Source organism: Agelaius phoeniceus, chromosome 3, assembly GCF_051311805.1.
Source record: "Agelaius phoeniceus isolate bAgePho1 chromosome 3, bAgePho1.hap1, whole genome shotgun sequence".
In the NCBI taxonomy this organism is placed as follows: Eukaryota; Metazoa; Chordata; class Aves; order Passeriformes; family Icteridae; genus Agelaius; species Agelaius phoeniceus.
Window position 1 is genome coordinate 71,429,246 of NC_135267.1, and position 21,607 is coordinate 71,450,852.

The 21,607-nt window shown below is 36.8% G+C and overlaps 1 protein-coding gene across 4 annotated transcripts in view; it reads left to right on the top strand.

Annotated features, from left to right (window-relative positions):
- ARID4B (AT-rich interaction domain 4B) overlaps positions 1–21,607 on the top strand; it is an 88,326-nt gene that overhangs the window by 51,209 nt on the left and 15,510 nt on the right. For 3 of the 4 annotated variants that reach the window (XM_077175586.1, XM_077175588.1, XM_077175587.1), the window contains exons 12-17: positions 4,254–4,322; positions 5,374–5,468; positions 6,571–6,668; positions 6,883–7,150; positions 8,143–8,315; positions 18,085–18,330. In XM_077175586.1, the coding sequence (XP_077031701.1) occupies positions 4,254–4,322; positions 5,374–5,468; positions 6,571–6,668; positions 6,883–7,150; positions 8,143–8,315; positions 18,085–18,330 (949 nt within the window). The remainder of the gene's footprint in view (positions 1–4,253; positions 4,323–5,373; positions 5,469–6,570; positions 6,669–6,882; positions 7,151–8,142; positions 8,316–18,084; positions 18,331–21,607) is intronic. The other variant, XM_077175589.1, reaches the window with a different exon arrangement.

Here is a 21,607-nt window from a genome sequence, read left to right on the forward strand (position 1 = left end):
TATACATATTTAAGCAGGCCTTTTTAACATTAGGGGACATCTAACATGTTAATATAGGCAACACTGTTAACGTAGGCATTATTGAGTAACTGGCTCTTTCCCTGATCTGCTGAGGAACTGCTCCACTCCATGCTATCTCTCTGGCTCCCCTGTGTAATGAAGCAGAACTTTCAATCAAGACATTAGCCCCCATGCACTCCACTTCCACCTTTCTTCTTTTTTTTGTCCTGCAAGTATGGAGTCCCCACCTAATGCTTGGTTTTCTGATCATCTGTTCTTTACCCCCAGCCTTCTGTCCAGAAAAAAAAAATCAAGACCAGGAAAGAACTTCATTTCACAGCTGGCTGAGAGGCTGAAAGAGAGACTTTTGAGCCTTTTACTTCTCTGTACCTTCCTGTGGTACTCTAAATCTGTATCTGCCATAATCACTTTTTTGTCTCACTAGGGTTTGAGAGCTGTTCTCTTAATTTTCAAGCAAGTACCAGTAGTGCAGCAGACTTAATTTCCTATTAGTAGGGGAATTGTGAAGAAGAAACTGAACTGGTTTGGGTCTTAAATGGTTGTTAGGGTCCTTCCCTCAGTCCATCCTCTGTGGATACTGTGGCTCTGGCATACCAGAAAATAGTGTTTCATCTTCTAGTCATTCATTTCTTTAAAATATATTGGGAGACTGCAAAAGTGGGAAGTTATGACTTTGCCACCTGTCCATGCTTATAATTTCTTTCTGCCTCCTCTTTAAGCTCTCAGAAGATTATCTAGCTCTGATCAAAAGTTTGCAAGGGGCAGGTAGTCCTTTGCTTAGTATTTTGAGAAGCAAGGAATAGTTCCTTGGGCTCAATACAATTTCTGAACTTTGTCAGCAGGTTCATGTTCAGCCATGAACATGATGCATGGAGGCAGGTTTGTATCTATGCAGAAGGACGCATCATCTTTATATAATGATCATTCCTGCACTACTTTTAGGTGAAAAATACAGAGCCTTTAGCTACAGCATTTGTAAACATTTGACCTTGTACTCTTTCAACACCTTCTCCTGAGCTCCTCTTAGTTGCATGTTTGTTTGAGCTAATCTTTCCATGTGCTAGACATGGATTTAATCTCAGACAAATATTTTGGAATTTACTGTATCACCTCTTGTGATAATATCTTCTCCAGTAAACAGTGATTTCAGTCATTTGTTGAACTAGGAAGTTTCTAAAACAGAGGCAAAATTTTTTTCACTTCTCTTTTTTCTTCTTTGCTCTCCTTGGTGGTCAGTGGCATGTGTGTCTCCTCTCCACCCATATTTGAGCAGTTTCTGCAGCTTCTTCTCTTGTTTTGTTATTTTGTGCCTGTATCCTCCTGGTTGTCAAGCAGCATCTCTTCCCAAACAGGACCTGTGGGCCTGCTCTTGGGACTTTAGCCACCTGCAGGTTGTTTTACTGCTTCCCAGGACATGATGGCTTCCCCCAGGCCATCCTTGTGGTCTTACTACCTGTAAACCAGAACAAAACAAAACAGAAAACCCAAGCTCTTAAAGATGTCACCACGGACTTCAAAAATAGATAAGTCTGTCCCATATGTATGTTCACTCCATTCTGTATATACATACCTAGACGCTCTTCTATATCTCATATCTATATACATGCTTCCATCCTATATAGATAGGAGTTGACATGCAAATCCTCTGTACTTATCTTCTGAGAAAAGTAGTTGCCTTTTTGTTTTTTTTTTCCCCTAATGGAAGAGACTGGAAAATTGCCTTCCTTTGCTTTCCAAAATCTCACGGTAGGTAAAAGAGTTGTCAAAGACCCTCTCTCCCAGTGCTGTGCTATGGTACTGTGTTAATTTGTGTTGCAAAAAACATGTTTTTGTTTTCCTGGATTTTATTATCCTATGTAGAAGCCACTTTGTTTTAACTTGTAGCATAGACAGATACATTAGGGACTGCAGAGTGACGCTCTGGTTGTGTAACTTGAAAATAAGCAAATATGACAGTGTGATATGCCTGCTTCAAAGCATTATCTAGGAAACCTTGTTGTCTAAGTGGATGGAGAGATTATTAACAGATACTATTAGTATAGTATAATACATACTGACTCTGTAGAGATTCTGAGAAAGTGTAAATGCTTTTCAGAGGCATGCATGGTCCTAGGCTTTCCATGTTAGCATACTTCATAGAAAGTTACTTTGTTCTCTACTGGAAAAATGATTAAGGAGTGTTCATTGACTTGCCATTCTGGCACCTCTGTGAATTATCACATTAGAGATGTAGGAGTACCCTTCAGGCATTGGATTGTATAGTAGGAAAGGAGTGTTTTATTCAGCCTCTTCATCACCTTTACCTTATTTCCCCCTGTATTTAAAAAGAAAACATTCCTTCCTCAAAATATTGTTGGGTTTCCTGAAGGTTTTGTTCAGTGACACCTGTCACCCCTCCCCTGAATGTTCTGCAAGACTAATGTCTTATGGCAAGTTTCTTCTTGTTGATGAGGAACATGAGAAACCCAAGTAGCTGCTCATGATCTGTTTTCCATGATCCAGCAAATGCTGGTAAAAGTCTGTTCCAAGTACCTGCTGTGGGAGTTGAGAAAAAAAAAAGAATTAAAAGAATTATGCAGTTTTGGAATTTTATTCCCCAAGTAATTTGTTCTCCATGGCCTGGGGAATATGAATATTCTTAATGTGCTTTTATCTGAACTACATGCAGAGCTGCAGCACCACCTTGTACCTGTCAGAGAAGAATTGGGCTAGATGTGCCAATCTATGGTGCCCCTGCCCTGTGAAAAGGCTCTCTAGTATATTGGTTGCAGTTCTCTACCCAGCCCATCAAAGCTGCCTGCTCTGAGCTCTGCTGGCACACTGGATGTCAAATGCCCATCATGTAATGCCTCTCGCAGAGCCTTTCCTCTTGCATTGCCTTTGCAAGATTGGAGTATTTTCCTTGCATTTCTGTTGGTAATTATACCTGAAGGGCAACTGTTGCAGCATATTGTGAATGCTGGTTCTTAATTTTTTTGCCTGTTTGCTCTGATGTTATCCAAGTGCATTTAATGGGTAAGAGGAAGTGCAGAATAAGAAAAAAACCCTACTCCTTGATAACAGTTACAGCCTTTCCTGGCCTTATTTTCAGCTGTACATCTCTATATTAAATACATTCAGTAGATGTTGGAGGGCTTGAGGTTTGTTTTTGTTTGTGTGTGTTTGTTTTTCCCAGTTCTGTTTAGTAATGATATTCTGTTTCAGTTGTTTTTTTCAGCTGTCTTGGTGTGACTTTAAAGACAGTATGTTTTTTCCCCTTGCTTCAGGGTAGGTGAAGCTTTAATATTTAGCACAAGGAGACTGTTGAAGAATGGAAATTATAAACATGGAATGCAAATACACCAAAGAAAAATAATTTACTTTAGATTACTGAATAACTAGTTATTTTTGGAAACTCTATGGGTAGTATTAAAAATTAATCAACTCATATTTGGTGTATTGTTTTGCAGTAACTCAGTCATCAGAATTTGAAATATTAATATCTTATTGCTACTAGTTGTGGCAAGCCCCATTTCCAAAAGAAATTATGAGATGTTAGAAAGTAAGCCATAGTGCTTTGTTATGAAACTCCACTGTTTATTAATCTAAGTAAATCTAATACAAAGGTTTATTAGTGCCATGAACTGAACTTCCAAAATATCCATTGTTATTTCAGTTCTGGGATTGATCCTGCTCAGCACGCGCCCAGCTGGTGCCCCATGGCAGTTCGCATGCAGTGCCATTGGCTGCGGTTTGCCAGTGCAGTGGATTAGAACTCCTAAGAAAGTGCAAGCACCATTTGCTCTTTGACTTCATCTCTGGAAGTGACGTAGTCTGTCCAGGAACCAAGGAGTCACTTAACTGCAGTAGAAATAGAGCTGAGATTTCTGATAGAATCTCTTGATCATTAATAGCACTGTCTCCCAGACTTTCTGCATAAAAGGACGAAATTGAGAACACCTCTTGATCTATGGTATCACTTACGATACTTCAGTGATCAGTCAGAAATCCAATCTCGATGTATGTTTACAGTCAATGTTTTATGTATTTTGAAACACTGTAGTTTATAAAACTTGGTTTCATGTGGCATAGCACTGAGAGCATGTATCTCTCTGTGCCATATCCTGTTTCTGACTATAGTAAAACAAACTTAAACATTTAAACCTAAATTATCACTGCCTTATATTTCTTAATGAAGGAGTGTAACTCAAAATGGTGACAGTTGTCTTGCATGCATTGCTTTAAACAGGAAGAAATAGAGCCATTTCCTGAAGAACGAGAGAACTTTCTTCAGCAATTGTACAAGTTCATGGAAGACAGAGGTAGGCATTTTAATGAGCAGTTATTTGAAAAATTGAGCCTGTAAACTAGTAGTGCTTTGCAGTACAGTTTTGGAAACAGGGAAACTGTGCTTATGCCTTCTGTCTTCCCTTTTATTTGGAAGATGAGTCTGTCACTTGACTCATCTCCTAAAATGCAGTCCCAGATTTCTGCTTTCAGAAATAAATGGATATATATAAATATCTATCCTATTATGTTTTGCATATATTGTACTGTGTTTGCTATAGTGTACTTATAGTGTGTATAATCAAGCATTTAATAATTTCAATCATATTAATTTATATTCTCAGTTTAATAACTTTAAAATACTGACACATACATCTTATAGGTCATGGAAAAATACATTTACTTTGTGCTAATTTTCTTTTGTGAATCCTGATAACTTAAGTGCATGAACATTATCCATAGACTGAGATGTTCTTGAAAGCCAGTCATTATGTTAAATATTTACCAGGTTTTTATATATTGCAAGAAAAGGCAGGAGTGAGGGTATCTGTATTTAAATTACTATTATAACTGCTTAAATTAGTATCTTCTTATTGCCATATGAAATGAGTTAAACTGTTCACAAAAGATGACAATGTGGTAGCTACTGCTAGTACAGTAGCATAGGAAGTTTCAGCTCTTGAAGCATTATGGGCTTGCTCCTGTTGAGAGTTGGTTTGGGTTTTTTTAAATCAGTGAAAGGACTATTGTAGTTTCAGATGTAATTGTTTCAGTGGATGAAATAAAAATATGTACAATATAGTTAGCAAGAAAATTTGCATCATTTCTGCATGTTCAGTAATGTATGGAAGAATGTGTATATATATATATGCATTAAATAACATTATATATATGCATTAAATAACATAACCCATTTTCCCTCTAGTTCAGTAAGACTGTAGAGTTTAAGTTTCATGGAAAAAAAGTACCAGATGCAGGAGATGGAGTTTAAAATACTGTATTTAATAGTAGTGCATGTGATGTGAATTTCATGTTATTCTGAAAAAAATATTTCAAAACACCCTAACAACTGTTTTTGTTACCCAGGGACTCCCATTAACAAACGACCTGTATTAGGATATAGAAATTTGAATCTCTTCAAATTGTTCAGACTTGTACACAAGCTTGGAGGATTTGATAACGTGAGTATTAGTATGATGAGTACTGCAGAGCCATAAAACCTGAGGATGCTGTTTATTATTGTGAAATAATTTATTACTCTGTGAAGTACTGATAAATAACACAGGACCATTAGATGTATAAGTTTTCTACTATGACTGCATAAGACACCTTGTAGCTCTAAAAACCATGTTTTAACATGAAGCAGAACTAGTTAGAAGCTAAACAAATTACACATCTACTCAGCATGTTTAATTATTGCTGCAAGAAAAAATCAGCCGGCACGTGTGTTTTTGTAATACTTCAAGAAACATTTGTCTGATAAAGTTGTTACCTCCATGTGAAAGGAGTCACTGCTCAGTAAAATCTCAAAGACAACCAATTTAGTGGCCTGATGTGAGGCTCTTCATTTCTATTTATTCTGGGCAGCGTAAAGAAGAATTTGAGACTGGTCTTGGGAGGAGTAATTGAAATACATTGAATTCATGGCCAAGCAGATTCTGTTTGTGCTTTGAGCTGCTTCCCATGAATGTAGCCTGACAGCTGAGGAGGTCTGTTTGTGCAGTGATGCCTTTCTGACAGGCAGGACAGGATGTGGTACTGGGGTATTGCAGTACATCTGCTTTACCTTCACAGATGGTTAGAAATGAGCACGTCACGGATCTTTGTCACCAAAGGGCATGCTAAGGACATAATGAAAGACTGGTAGGCGCTATGACTGGTGCAGTACTACCAGGGCTCAGTATTGTTAATGCTTTGACTTCTTTTTTTCTTTCCAATTTAATTAAAATTCTAGCTCTGATAGTTAAGAATTTAAATATAAAATAAAAAGAAAAAATGATGTACTGATTTTTCTGGTAGCTATATTTTCTTTCCTCTGTTTTATTGCCACCTGGAGAGGAAAGCCTGCTGTGGCTTGTTGCATTGCAGAAATGCTAAATTGCTTAAAGTGATTACATTAGACTGCAGTTTGCATTACAGTGAAATACTGCCTATGTGATAAATAGTAATTTTATAGATCAGAGGAAATTACTTATATTTATTTTCTGAAGCTGTAAACTTTATCAATTTAGGTTTTTTGTCAGTGAATTAATTAAAAAACAATGACTTTGTTGTCTTTAACAGATTGAAAGTGGAGCAGTATGGAAGCAAGTTTATCAAGATCTTGGAATCCCTGTATTAAATTCAGCTGCAGGATATAATGTTAAATGTGCATACAGAAAGTAAGTAATAAAGCCATGTAGTTTATTCTAAAACTACAGTGAACTGAAGTGATGCTGTGTTAGGGGTAATATGCATGAACTCTTTGTTTATATAACTCTTTGTTTATAATACAGTTTTAAGGCTTTAAACCTACTGGCCATGTTTAGCTTCTCTAGGTTGGATTTTCCTTCTTTAGTCAAACTTGCTTATCACAAAACAATTTTTTTTTTTTAGATATCTCTATGGTTTTGAAGAATATTGTACATCAGCTAACATTGAATTTCAAATGGCATTGCCAGAGAAAGTGACGAACAAGCCTTGTAAAGACTGTGAAAAAGAAAAAGAATTGAAGATGCGTGAAGAACCAGAGCAGGATGCAAAAGAGATAAAAGTGGACAAGGATGAGCGCAAGCAGGAAGAAGTAGCAGTAGTACAACCAGAAGAAAAAAACTCAGCTGAGAATGATAATGAAAGTAAAGAAAATGATAAGCCCTCTGTTCTGGTAATATATTTTAAAGTTCGTCTTGTATCTTGTTTATAAAGTCTATTGATGTGTTAATAACCATGAATAATATAAAGATTGAAAATTCCATGAGGGATTTAAAATAAGACAAAAACTCACTGTAAACCTAATTCAGAACAAGACATTTGAGCTGTATTTATCCTAGGTGCCTGTTTTAGGGGGTCATGATGTCAAAATGTCTGACTTGTTAGAAAACAGCTCGAACGTTCCACTTGTTTGAGGGCCTCCTGGGTGAAATGGAGACTAATTAGTGTCCATCTTTATCCTTATCTGGGTACTGCATGCTCACAGCTGTATTGCTGATATTTTCATTATCCATTTAGCTATGCTTGTAAATACTCATAATAATACTCATAAAAAGTAACTGCTGTTACTTTTTTGTTCCCATGAAACCAGTGAAGCTCTGCAAAGACCTGGGCCATATTATGTACACATAGTCTAATGTAGCTTAGTGGTCCAGAGAAACAAATGTTTATAGCTTTTCACAATCCACTGTTGACTCAGTGGCTTTAGCAGAAGAAGTTCAGGGCCATAAATGGATGTGCTACACTGTACAGGCCTCAGAGTTTGCAGTGGAAGCAGTGTGGCTCCTCAAGTCAGTGTGCAGCACAGCTGTAATGTGGGCTGCTATTCTCTGGGAGGAATCTCACACAGACCAGTACGAGTATTTCTGCATTCCAAGTAGAAACATGCTTTGTGAAATGTTTGTCTTTGGGATTGCTTTGCAGTCCAGGTCTAAGAGCTGCAGGCCTATATCATTGTGATAAAACAGGCCAGGACACTGGCTGCAACTTTAAACTGCTTGGTTTAGCTTAAGACTTTGAAAAGGAAAAGCAGCAGAGGTGCTGTAATTTTAGGACAAGCCCCACAATAGCATTGTTTTGTTCTTATGACTTCAGTGTGTTTTGCCTGTCTTTTCTTAAATCCTTTGTTTTCACCTTGTGAGTTAACTAAAGGTTTTGTTATCCTAGGGAAACAAAAAAAATTTGCCAGATTCTGTGTTTATTCAGCCTGATCAAGAAAAGGACTTAAATGTAATCAAAACTGAAGATGAAATCAAATTGGAGGATAAAGAGGAGGAGAAGATCAAAGAAATGGAAAATCCTACAGTAAATGCAGATGCTGAAGAAAAGGAAAAATCAGGGTAAGTTATGCTGTTTCTAATCAGATGAGACATAGGTGTTTTTTAAATTTTAGTCTTCTAATTTGAACTTCAAATTAGACATGCCGTTGTTAACTAGACTTGTATCTTCCAGAGACCAGTGTGTTCATAACTTGGTCATGGTTAGGGCATTCAAGTTCATTGATCTCTTTTTAAAGGAAAAGGCACCTTAAGTTTTACAGGTTCCAGACCTAAATGTAAGCTGAGTGAGAGCAGAATATACAAAGCATAGGTTACTATTTGATTTAATACAAAAATATTGCAAGTCATTGCCAGGAGTATTTTTATGCTTGATTTTGATACAAGTATAAGGCAAACTTGTGGTTTGCCACAAGCTTTTGCTTTTGGACAGGGGCATGTAACATGGGAAAAGATGGAAGTACCTTGCATTGCTCAGTTAACAGCGTTGCTGTTGAATAGGCCTGGTTGTGGCAGGAGTCTTGTGCAGACCTTCAGACAGGTGTTTTGAAAGTAGGAGATGGAAATAATAGGGATGCTCAGGGCCATCTAATCAGTGAGTCTGTGTGAATCATTTGGTTCATGGAATGGGCAGGTTTTCCTGTTTCAGTGCAGGAAGATCTCACAAGTGTTTTTTAGCAGCCACACAAAAAAATTACAACCAGAATATAGTCCTCATTAATCCCCAGTGTGTTAACAATTTGTATTCTTACAATTAAAACTCTCATACAGTATGATTTCTAGTATTAAGAACACAACAATTCCCCTTAGAGGTCAGATAGATCTCTTTTAATACAGTATTTGTCTTCAATAAAACCCAATAACAGATGCTTAAGGGAGAAGCTGTTACAAGAGGGAAAGCAGATAATGACACCTCCTTATACTTTCGCAGCAATCTGTTTATCAAGGATGTGTTGGGTTTTGTTGGGTTTTTTGTAGTTAATACCATCTGTTGCCTGACCAGTAATTCCTTTGTTCATTCCAGCAATTTTGTTGATTAATAGATCTGCTGTTTTGTCTTGATCTTCTGTCTAAATATCATTAGATCTTAATGCTTCTTCTGGCCCATTAAAAGTTGTGGCCAGAATGTCATGGTTTAGTATATTGATTTCTGATTCATTGGTAGTAGTTATTTTATTTTGTTTTAATTTTGATTTTTTAGTGGATTCTGGGATGATCCTTTTGTCAGAAGTTTTTCTCCTCCTGAATATTTTCAGTGAGATTTCATTGGCAATTTCTGTAACTCAAAAATGCAGAATACAGAAAAAACAAGTTTACCTGAATTCAGTTCAAGAGCCTTTTCTTTATGGATGTGATTTTGTTTGTATCCTATGTAAACTTTTCTTTTTTAAAATACTAATTGCTAGACTTTGTTGCATTTGCTATTTTTAATGTGAACTAGATGAGTTGTACTTTAATGGGTTTGCAAGATTTTAAGAATTATTAAAGACTGATTTTACAATGCTGCTTTCAAAATATGGAACTAAATAGATGGAAAACTTTGCAATGCTCAGAGAATAGCAGTTTTTAAAGTTCTCTAAATTCTGGATTTGTATGTGTGTATGCTTGTGATGTTACTTTATATTTATTTATATACCTGAAGAGTAGGGTGACTTCATGCTTACCATGCTGCAGCAGTAAATGGTACATGAAAAGTTAGAAGCTGCATTTGCTTTTCAGTAATCCTTTATTTTAATTTTTTTTTAAGTTGGGGTGTTTTTAATCCCAATTCATGTCAATTTGCATTATTTATTACATCAAAAATGTTATTAGTGTTCCTATTTTTTTATTTATGAAAACAACAAAAATCTGTAGAGAATTTCCTTTTAAGTTTTCCCAATTCACCTGATAGCAATTGAGTGAATTCTTTTCCCTCTGCTCCTCCTTACTCATCCCAGTGGAAAAGTCTTCCAACTAGTATTTTTGCTATTATGACTCATGGAAGATTGTAATGAGTTGCTTAGAATGGAAGGAATAACTCTAAAAAGAGGTGTAGGTGGTGATGTGGTCATTGCTGGGAGGTATGCTGTGTTTGAAGGGATAATTTAAATTACAAAAGTTGAACGCTTATAGCAGGTAATTGTAAGTATTTATAAGCAGTGTTACTGTAGTAGCACTGTTAGCATGATTACCTTTCCCTTCTACCCTCTCAGATTGATAGGGAGTACAAAATGCACTTGTGTCAGCTTTAAAGAGCTTTTAAAAATGTCACTGTCATCCTAAGTGCTAACATAAAAGCTTAAAGGAAATTTATGGGGCATTGTATTAGATGTTGTACTTCCCTATACCCAACTTCATGGATTAGAAGTGGCAGAACTTATACAAAGGTGGAAATGCTGTGGTTGGAAGTATTTGTTGAACTGAAATGCAAAATGAAAACAGGCATTTTTTTGGTAGAAAACTAATCACACACACCAATACCTGAAATGTAATCAAAATAGATCAGTGTGAAATTCAGACTGAAATTTTGTTATTTGATGTATTTAAAATGTCTTCCTATATTTTTTTTAAGTTATGGACCATTTGTCCTTCACAGTCCTAACAAAATAGCTAAACAAATTAAATCTAATGTTATATTAGGCAAACTTTTAGAGTTTTCCGTTTGTTTTTATATCTGTAGGACTTTGGACATCTTCATGTAGCTTACTTGTCTATAGACACAAGGAACCATTAGGATAGAAAAACTTCTGGGTTTCTTCTTGCTGACTTTCTTATGGGAGGACTGGATGTAATTCTCAGCTTCCAAATCTCAGGAAATACTGCTGGAAGCCAGGGTTGTTTATTTTCTCCAAGTTTTGTTTCTCAGTGCAATCCCATGCATCTCAAACTTTTGAGATTGCTACCACTTGAATTGTTTGGTTCCACCTCCACAGACTTTAACAACATGATGAAGAGGAAGAAAGGCTGAACTTTCTCTTCCTTTCTTCCCCAGAGTGCCATTTTCTTGCCTGCTTGTGTATCTGTGAGCACTGAGAGTAGAGACTCAAAGGGTACTTTGCCCTTTATTCTGTACATGCTTCTCTTGTTCGCTTTTTTCTTTGTGTTTTTTTTTTCCTGTGGCTAGTGGAAGATACCTGTGCTCAATACAGGTTGTACAACTTGTGATCATTAAAACAAGTTTTTAAAAAAAGCCAGTAATGTTACTGTCCCAGAGGGTCCTTTACAAAACTGACTTTGTAAATCATCCTTTTCCATAACATCCAAAAAAGTAGTTATACTTGACCAATGAATAAAGAAAAAAGTTCAAAATCCTTCTTCTTCAGAAGTTCCTACCAACTTGATGTTGTGGGAGTCATAATCTTCAAATGTAGCATTGCATGGTTGGTGTGCTGTTTCCTTTGTAACATCCAATAATATCAACTGTTTTAACTTGTCGAACACTTGAGTCTAAGCCAACAAATGGGGAACAGAACTGTTTTTCTACACAATGAACAGTGTAGACAATTGAATATGTTCCAAGGAGATTGAGGCCAGGAGCCTAGTGGAGATTTTAGAAGGTGTGGGTTTTTTAGTACAGGCTAATAAAATGAAAGGTAAATCTTTAAAAATTTCATAGTAGGTGCAGTTTGGAAATGAAAGTGTAGGTTAATTGCTGTATAACCAATATTAGTAAAATTTTTCCCCCCAGATAGTTAATTCTATGTTTCTGTGTTGGTTTTGAAGTTTTTATTGAGAATTTTTTTTTTTTTGTTGGTTTTGTGTTTTATTTTGGTTTCAACACTTTGCTCTGAGGCACCTGGAACAGATGACTATCAGAAACTCAATACTGAAAGGAAAGTTTAAATGCTGAGAATCTGGGTAATTTTTGCTTCTCAACAAAAATTGGCAGCAGACTTATATATGGGTAATCTTTGGATTTTTGAGGTGCCTGGGCAAAATTCTTTTAGGAATCCCAATTCCAGTACATAGATATAGCAAGAGGTTTTGTTCTTGTATTTTTCTTGTGGCTGAGGTGCTGCCTTAACACCAGGAAGGGCTGCCATCTCTGGATCTTACCTTGTTCTTGCTCATCAGACTCATTTTCACTACTCCTTCTTTGGCCTTAGAAACTTCTTGAATTTATTTGTTTCTTGCTTTTGAAAATGGTTTATTTTTTTTATTTTCTCCAAGGAATGCACAAACAAATGTCCTTAAGGAATTTAAGAAACCTAAACACTTCTGGTTGTCTGATACTGATGGTTTAGGTCTTTATGGTGTGGTTTTCTGGTAGCTGGTACTATCATGTATGACAATATCACAAGGTGAAAATGCTAAACATTTAGTCTTTGGTTTAATTCTGTTCAAGACTATCAGCCATTCATTCACATGCAAGGGAAAAATCTTAATCTTAAAGCTGTTACATGCATCTTTCATGCAGTAGTAACATTTCCCCTCCTGTAAGCAGTGGGAGGGGACTAGGAATAATAAAAGCAGTAATTGGAAACTAAGTCAAGATGGGCATGGTTTCATGTGAAGGATTTTACTGAGGGGTATTGCCTCTGTGGAGTAAGAGGTCTACTTGCTGTGCCTGTGCTGCTGCTGAAACTTTCTGTACAAGAGTTAAATTTTCTGATAACACCAGTTAGGGATTTTCTGAAAGCAGTTTACAGGTGGGCTTATATAATAGTCAGAAGCTTCATTTCAGGTATGGGAGAAAGACATTGTTAGAGGCAATGTTTTCTTCAGGTCCTTATCTCTTGAAATGACACATCATTGTGGTGGTGGATCTGAAATGGTAGCAAGAAGGTTAGAATCTTTTGGAGTGTAGAATATTTGATATAAAAGGCATATCTCTTAGCTTCTGAAGAGTTGAGAACTATATATTGAGATAGCTTTCTCCAGTTTGATTCAAATTTATGTGGAATTAATTAGCTTGAGAGAATGGAGAACAATGTGCCATGTTCAGTGCTTGTGTAGTGTAAATGTATGCTCAGAATTTTAAATTGTTGGTGTGTATGCTAAAGGAAAATGCCTATAAGAACCATACTTAGTAGTTTTATTTATAGGAATATATTTCAATGCTCTTATTTGTGATGTGTGTTCTATTTATGTATTCAACTGGCTTTGTATGAGGAAAGAAGTTTATTGCATAGTCATGTTTTCAGAAACAGTCTAATTGATTGTTTTTTTCTTAATATAGAATCCAGACTGATACATACATACATGTAATGACTGCTTTTGATAAAGCAATAAGCTGCAGATGAGCTCTACACTACAAAAATGAAGTGTAGAGTGGCAGTGTAAATGTACTGGCTCTTTATATTGAATGGAAGGGAGACATCTGGTTTGGGAGAAGTGGTTCTGCCATCATATTTTACATAGCAAATGGTCACTGTGCAGGTCATTAACCATGGTGGCTGTCACCAAGGCTTACATGTGTTGGGAGAGTCTTTAAACACTCATCAGATACTGGATGCTTCCAAGGCAAATGTGAACCAGTGAAGAGCTGTACTCTTCAGTCAGACTTTGGAACCACTTTTTATCCTTTTGAGGAATGTTTCAGCATGTGGCTGAATGATGAGAAGTGATCATATGAGGTCCTGTCACCTGTCTGGCAGCAGAGGAACACGCTGATCACAGCCAACGTGCTTGCATGATTGAAGTGGACTGTACTACACTCAGGTGTGACTCAGATCAAGGCAGTGCCTTCCCCTTGCCTTGGGACAAGGGACCCCAACTGCATTTATTCCAACTTTGTGTGCAGACAGAAGTCCCTGGGACTTTTATTTTCAGATTTTCTTTGTAACTTCAGAGGTGCTGTGGTTCAACCGAACTAGCAGTCATGTACCATGCAACCGCTGGCTCTCTCCTCCCATCCTGGTGCATCCAAAACAGAGCACTGTGCTACCAAGGAGAGAAAATCTCTATCCCAGCCGAAACCAGACCAAGAGGCAAGACAAATACTGGTGATTTTTGGAGACATGTTATTTTGTGGAATTAAAGATGAGATTCCATTATCATGGCATGAGTAAAGGTCTCAGTGACCTCTCTGCCTTAAAACTTAAGGTCACTTGGTGACCTTACGATCACATCTGTGACTGGCAATTTGAAAAGAGACTGAACATCTTTCAGCTCTATATTATGAGAAGTAGAGGTTAAATTATGCTCTAGGATGAGAAAAGGGAAAAAAATAAGCAGGAAACAAAAATAGAAGCTAATTCCTAAACTTGAAGTATCAATTATACTAGAGTTTATTTCTGCTAGTGATTCAATTAACTGTAATGACTTAATTAAGCCAATAATTGAAATAATCTTGCTTCCTCAAATTTTAGAATAACCCCTGGAAAAATAATCTTGCATGTGCCATCTCACCTGCTGTGTGTACCAGTTTGGTGCATCAGGGGAAGTGTGCTGGAGTAGGGTTAGGTTTGCTGCAAAACAGGAATTCTGGGAGGCAGATACAATGTTCCAAATCACACTGTTTCATAGGTTTCACCTGGGCTTTGTAACAGCTCGTGTTTAGTGCCAGAGAATGTGGGCTGAAGGAGATTTGCATGATGCTGCATTTTCTTGAGTGGTGTAAGAGCAGCAGTGTTTCATTTATTAACTACGTCCGGTTGTTAATACACTTAATCATGGGCTTGTTGGTGTTAAATCTTTATATTGACTGAGGGTGGTGTACTGTGTGTGGTTTTAGCCTTTTGAGGATGTTGCCTTGTCCTTTGAAACTAATGATAAGCAATATTTGTATGCTCTAAACATTTTAATGGTTTTACTTTATTAATGAATAGTTTTGCATTTTAATTCATTCATTTCTTGCTTCTGAATGTTTATGTTCCCAGTCCTTGTGAGATGGGGTGAGGGTATTCTTTTTAGTCTGTGGTTGTAATTTGTAATGCTTTTGAGTCCTGATAAGCTTTCTGGTAATACTTTGGATTCAGGAACAGAGTTACACTTGTATTGCTGTGTCTCCTGTACACTGCGTATGCACATCTGCTGCTGCCTTGTTTCATCAGCTGCTGCTGGGGTTGTTCAAATTGTTGCAGCTTTGTGGTAGATATTGCTTGGTACTGGATTTAAGTTGACAATTACTGTCTGCTGCCAAGAGGTTTGTTTCTTTTTTCTTTTCTCTTTTTTTGCCCTTCCCGCAAATGGGATTTTAAACAAACAGCTTTGAAGAAAATCCAATGATCTCATGCATACATACATGGACTAATGAAGTTATGACTGTGCATACTGGATGCCTACAATCACAATTTCCTCTTAGAAACCTCACTTTTGTGGCAGTCACAGCTTCTCCTTTGTCTGCACTGCCAGATTTGAACTATTTATGGCATTATAAGACAATATCTTCCTTGCAACCATTGGTATGTGTTCTTGGGGTTTGTGTTGGGGTTTTTTTGTGGCTTTTTTTTTGTTCCAGGAGCTCTATGAGTGTGTTGGATTTTTCTGCTCCAAAATGATGAATGTTCTTTGCTTCTGTTTGGTTTCCAAAAACCTCAAGCTTATGATTGCTAACCAAGTCACTCCTTAGAGCACTTTTTAATTGCAGCCATCTCTGCTGCCATTTTGCTTTTGCTTCCTGACATGCCCTCCACATATGTTCAGCCTGCTGTTCCTATCTCCTTAACCATCCAAGTTACTCACTATGATGGTTTCATACATCTCTTCCAGAAGGAACCAATTTCTGGTATTTTCATGGAATCTTTGTAGGATATGTTGGGACACCAAGATGGGAGAGACTGCAAATTTGTTCAGCTTTCGAAAAGCCACTGATACCATAATTACCAGTGTCTGGAAAACCCTGAATCTCCAGCATAGGCATACTTTACTTTGCAGACAGCATTCAAGGATTGTGCCCTTAGATCTTGGAGAGAAAAAAGTAAAAAGGCAGAATTTGGTTCACTGCAGTTTTGAAGTGTGCTTAGTAATGGAAAATCAAAAGCTCTTCTTGTTCTTGGAGCAGTGGTGGCTCTGCTTCTGATCCCATTTTTTTAGCTTTTGTATTATAATACCTGTTGTACTGAAATTGGCCAGGGGTTTTTGTTTAGTGCAGCAGAGAGTATAACTTAATTTAAATTATTAGTTGGTGCTTTTTGTTGTTAGCTATGGAATTCTGTTCAGGGATTTTTCATCTGAATCTTTGGGTATGTTTTTTTCCAGATTTCTTTGGGAAGTAAATTTTGCCATAAGTGAGCTTTCAAAGCTTGTTTGTTCATGTTGCATTTTTAACCCTGATGGTTTTAACTTCATTAGCAAAGTAGTTCACTGAAAGTATATAGTTCTATATCTATCTGTCTGTCTATATAACTCCTGGAAGGCTGAGACTTTGTGTGTGTGTGTGTATTTATACATACACATATATATATATATATACATAAAAAATAAAATTAAAATATTTGCCTTCTAGAATTATACTGTACAGTTCATGCCATGTATACCTGAATAGATATGTCTTCTGGGACTTGGTGTACTAGACAAAGATGGATTTTTTTAGCCTTTGTCTCAGTGTGTAGCCACATGTATGTATATACATATATGTATTCGTATATTTAGTGTGTTTCTGCATATATATTATATATATATGTGACAACATTCATTTCTGAAGTAATTTTATTAAATCAGTGTGGTTATACTACAGTTGAATTTAGCATACTGTTCTGAATTACCTTTTGCCAGCTCATTAGGTAGTAATACTGCAGTTTTACTTCTGCAAAGGAGCATCCTTTCTCAGAGAAGAGGTGACTTGGCTTATCTGAGTATTTTCTACTGAAAATGTTATGGAAAGATTTAGATTATTAATACAAACTTCTCTGTTTGTAAGCTTAACTAAAATACTGGTATGAATCAGACTTGGAGCAGTACTTATGTTCTCTCTTATCCAGATATCCAAACATACTGTTCCATCTATCAGGTGTTGGCAGTCTGCAGTTGTTGTGTATTTAGCTAGCAACTAAGTCTGTTCTGTGTTGCACAGAGTGTGTGATTAGAATGGTACAAGGGCCAATAATGCTGCTTTATAAGTCTAATTAAGATTAGAAGATTTTTCCCCCATTAACTTCTTTAATCTAGTCTGCCTCTTTAAGTTGATTGCAGATAATTTCAGATAACTGAGCAGCCTGTAGCTACCATTGACTGAAAGTAGCAAGATTTGTAGGTTCTTACTGCTTCTGAAAATTGGTCCAAAATATCTAAAAATGTGTTCAAAATAAGCTTACTTCTGAAAGCAGTGAACACCTGCCAGTATATTTATATAGTAATTAAATGCAAGTTTGACATGTTTAGAATACTTCTGGTGTAATTGGCAAGGAGTGACAAGGTCATAAATTAGCACAGGTTGTTTAATTTGCTAATACAGTCACATAAGGTGCTGGGGTTTTTTTGTCCAAAATCTGGTTATGGACGCAGTAATTTCAAGCTGTTCAGATAGAGTTCATGTATTGTAATAAAAGAAGGATTTTTTTGAGAAGCAAGTTTCAAGAAGCATTTGTAAAACTCATAGGTTAGAAAAGGGAATTTAGGAAATTTTTTCTATATTGAAAAGAATTAATTTTTAAGTGGGAAAATTATATTTAAACAAAGAGACTGCATGCAAGAATCATATAAAGATGAGTTTGAACAACTTCTACTCATAAAGATTTTGATGGATTTTTTTTCTTTTAGTCACTTTTGCACCTTACAGTCACTGGATTTTGTGTGTGTTGCTATATCCTATTTTGCTGATATTACTCAGCTGTAGTACAGTTCTCATATTTGGAGCCTCCTGTTTCCCACTCTCTAATGCATCCACAATATTTATCAATATATGTGGTTTGGAACTGAAAAGCTTATGAAGTATCTCATATTAACTCTACAATTTTTTAAACCTTTCAAGAGATGACACGAATAAGGAAGAAGATGAAGATGAAGAAGAAGCAGAGGAGGAGGAAGAGGAGGAGGAGGAAGAAGACAACAATAACAATGAGGAAGAAGAGTTTGAATGCTATCCACCAGGCATGAAAGTCCAAGTGCGGTATGGAAGAGGGAAAAATCAAAAAATGTATGAAGCTAGTATTAAAGATTCTGACATCGAAGGTGGAGAAGTCCTTTACTTGGTGCACTACTGTGGATGGAACGTGAGGTAACTTGAGTTTTAGTTAGTGATTACTTCTTGAATTACTTCTCAAATACACTTATGAATTTTAAAAACTAAATTGATAGACATCTGGAGTCCTAAACTTTCAGTATTGGTGTTCTGTGAAGGTCATTGTACTGTATGAACTTAGATTTTTAACACTATATAAACGCAGGGCTTTAGTTACTTTGAAAATCATCTTAAAATCACTTGTTCAAAGAAGGCTTCATTTGTTCCCCATCTTACTTTTAGATCTTCCCATGCAAGTGACACATCACTCTTTTCAGGTTCCTCCTCTGGCTCTCTTAAGCCGATTTTCACTGATTCAGTATTTGAGTAGTGCATTTAGCTGAGGGAGCTCACTCTTGTCAGGGAAGCACAGCAGCAGCACCCTGTTGCTGGTGTACAGGATATTTAGCTGGAAAACAACAAGATTCTTAGTGGCAAATAAGTGCACAGCAAGTAACTGCATTTCATCTGATCTTATATCTATCCTCCCTACCCCACCTCCTCTCCCAGCCAGACTCTTCTTAGCCTAGTGGCTTCTTAAGCTTTCTTTAATAGAAGGAGGAGCATATGGGGTTTTTTGTCTTTAGTCTAGCATTAATAGAAATAAGTTCAAGTATTTCTGTTGCTATTTCGGACATTGTTTTTGCTATTTGAAACTTGAAGCAACTTTTAAAACAGTGAAGGAAACTAAAATTTTTGAGCAGCTTTTAAACATGTCTGCTCCTTTCCTCAGTTTCCATGTAATTGCTCATTGTCCTTAAATATTACCTTTTAAACTTTATTACTGTCTGTAAAAAAAAAAACCTACAAGTCTGAGACAAGTCTGAGGTACTTTTTTCTTATTTTTCCTTTTCTGGGAAAGCTGAGATTCTCATAACCTTCATCTGCCATCCTGCCTCTGGCCAAGAGGGTAGGACAAATGCCATTTATTCAGTTCTAGCAAGATCTGCTAGCAGAGGTAACAGAGAAGTGCAGTGCTTCTCTTGCTGTCTTGAATTCACCTCTTTGCATCAAGGCCTGGTGATTTCCAGGTGCTGCTGCCGAGGAGGAATCTCGCTCTTGCCAGTTTTGGTACCGATCTTCTGTAGAATTTTGATCAACATTGATCTACAGGAATAGGATCTGACGTACACTGTCCTCAGGCAACGTCTGTCAGCATAGTGGGCTGTGAAGTCACGAGATGAGGGGAGATGCAGCCTGCTGAAGGTGGGACTGGGGTGTGACTTGCATTCTGGTCCAGTTCTTATCGAGGACGACTCCCTTGGAGTGCAGTTTGCTGAAATTTTCATCCTACTCACTGAAGACTACTGTGTGTACCATTCCAAGAGGTTTCTTGCTTTTAAACTCTTGTTTTGGAATTCACGTATAAGCATAGAAGTTATTTTTCTTTGGAGCAAATATCATGCTGTTATCCGTGCTGTGAGGTGAGATGATCAGAATTTTACTTGAGCAGTACTGCTTCAAATCTGAAGAAATGAGAAGTCAGAAATGAGTCTTCTTCACCTTGGAGATTCCAGCACCCCAGTTCTTAAAGGAGAAATCAAGATTCTAAATTTTTAACGCTGCATTTTAAGCAAATCTGCAGATTGATGTCAGAGGCATTATTTCTGTGACTAGGATATGTTTGACAATAAAAGCATTTTCAGTTTACTTGAACTCATTTGAGAAGTAAGGAGTGTTGATTGTTTGGTCTTTCTGGCAGCAGGACTTGAGTTTATATTTTTACCTGGTGTTTCAAAAGAGCCCTCTGAAAAGGTTTTGGGGGGAGTAGGATTCTTCACTGAGAAATACATCGGTGATTGAGGTTTAGCTGTGGGACTGTGCATGGACCCTGCTAAATGGGCCTATTTTTTTTTCATACATGTAAAATTACTTAAATTTATGGATTTGACAGATAGTGTGTAAGCTTTAGCCAGCATCTAAACACTTTGACAGTTTAGTATTGTGAAGATTAGTCTTGTAGGCTGTAACAGCTTGATTTGGCTTTCAGTAAGTGACAACCTGGAAAAGCAACTGCCTTAGCTGGGTAGGAAGCAATTCCCTCCTCTCTTTTTTCATTGTAGATTACTTAGCTGGGACAAATACTCTACTATGTACAGTAAGGGGATGTACTGAACTAGGATTTGCTAATCATCCAGAGTTTTTTTTAATTCTGTCATTCTTCTGCTCCTTAAAGTTGACTTTCCTGTTTCCCCTTTTGGTCAGGTATGCCATTTAATGGCCTGTTCTTTAAACTCATAAGTTGGAGCAGAAATCCTAAATAGCTACTAATGGTTCTTATCACAAGGTAATTTCAGTATCAGGAATTCAGTATTCAGGAATTCAGAGTAACCAGTTTGTGTGGGCATGCTCACATTCCTTAGGGTACTTGGAATGATGTTGGGTAAACTTCATACTCATCCTCATTAGTTGGGGTTTTGGGTTTTTTTTTTGATGTTCTGGAACAGTGACATTAAGAACTGTGGAACTTTTTTTTAAGAGCAAATAGAAAGTGGAGAAGTTGTACAGCATTATGCTAAAGGATATTGTTACCTTCTGAGATTCAGGTGATGTGTGTGCCTGATAAAGGTCTCTGAATGGTAGTGTTCAGTGGACTTGTAGTCAAAGGGAATGGTAGAAATCTCTACCCTCTTATACAGGGACCTGTTTATGTTACCACATATTACCAGAAAAAGCAGAGAAATACAGAGAAACTTCTTCTGACCAGTGATGTTCTGAATTATGTGTAATACATATTTGCTTTATATGTAACTTAAACTTCTTTGAGGTTTATGGTGCCAGTTCCTTCTGTTGTAATTTTAATCTTCAGCTCCCAGTGCAAAGAACAGTTCATTGTGTGTTTGAGGTGACTTTCTTCTGCAGTGTAATCCCAGTAATTAGAGGGTGCATATTTAAAAAGCATTTAGATTGATGAAACTGTTTGTCATTATGGTACAATATCACAAGACATGTTATTCTTGAATGTTTCAAATGTTTAAAGCTAAGACTTATTATTTTCAACACTTCTTTCCTTCAGAAATCTGCATGTGAAAATACTAATTTCTGTCTAAGTTTGTTCAAAGATTATTTCATATACAAATTTTCTACTTTGCTGTCAACCACTGAAATTAAATGTGCAGCAAAATTTCTGGTCTTGGAGAGTAATGTATGTCATTGGGGGACAAGGAAGGGATTATTAAAAAAAAAAACAAAAAAGAAATTAGGCAAGCTAGAATCACCATCTAATATCTCAGTATTTGAGTATCAGACTAGTTTTTCTCCTGTCTTTGATCAC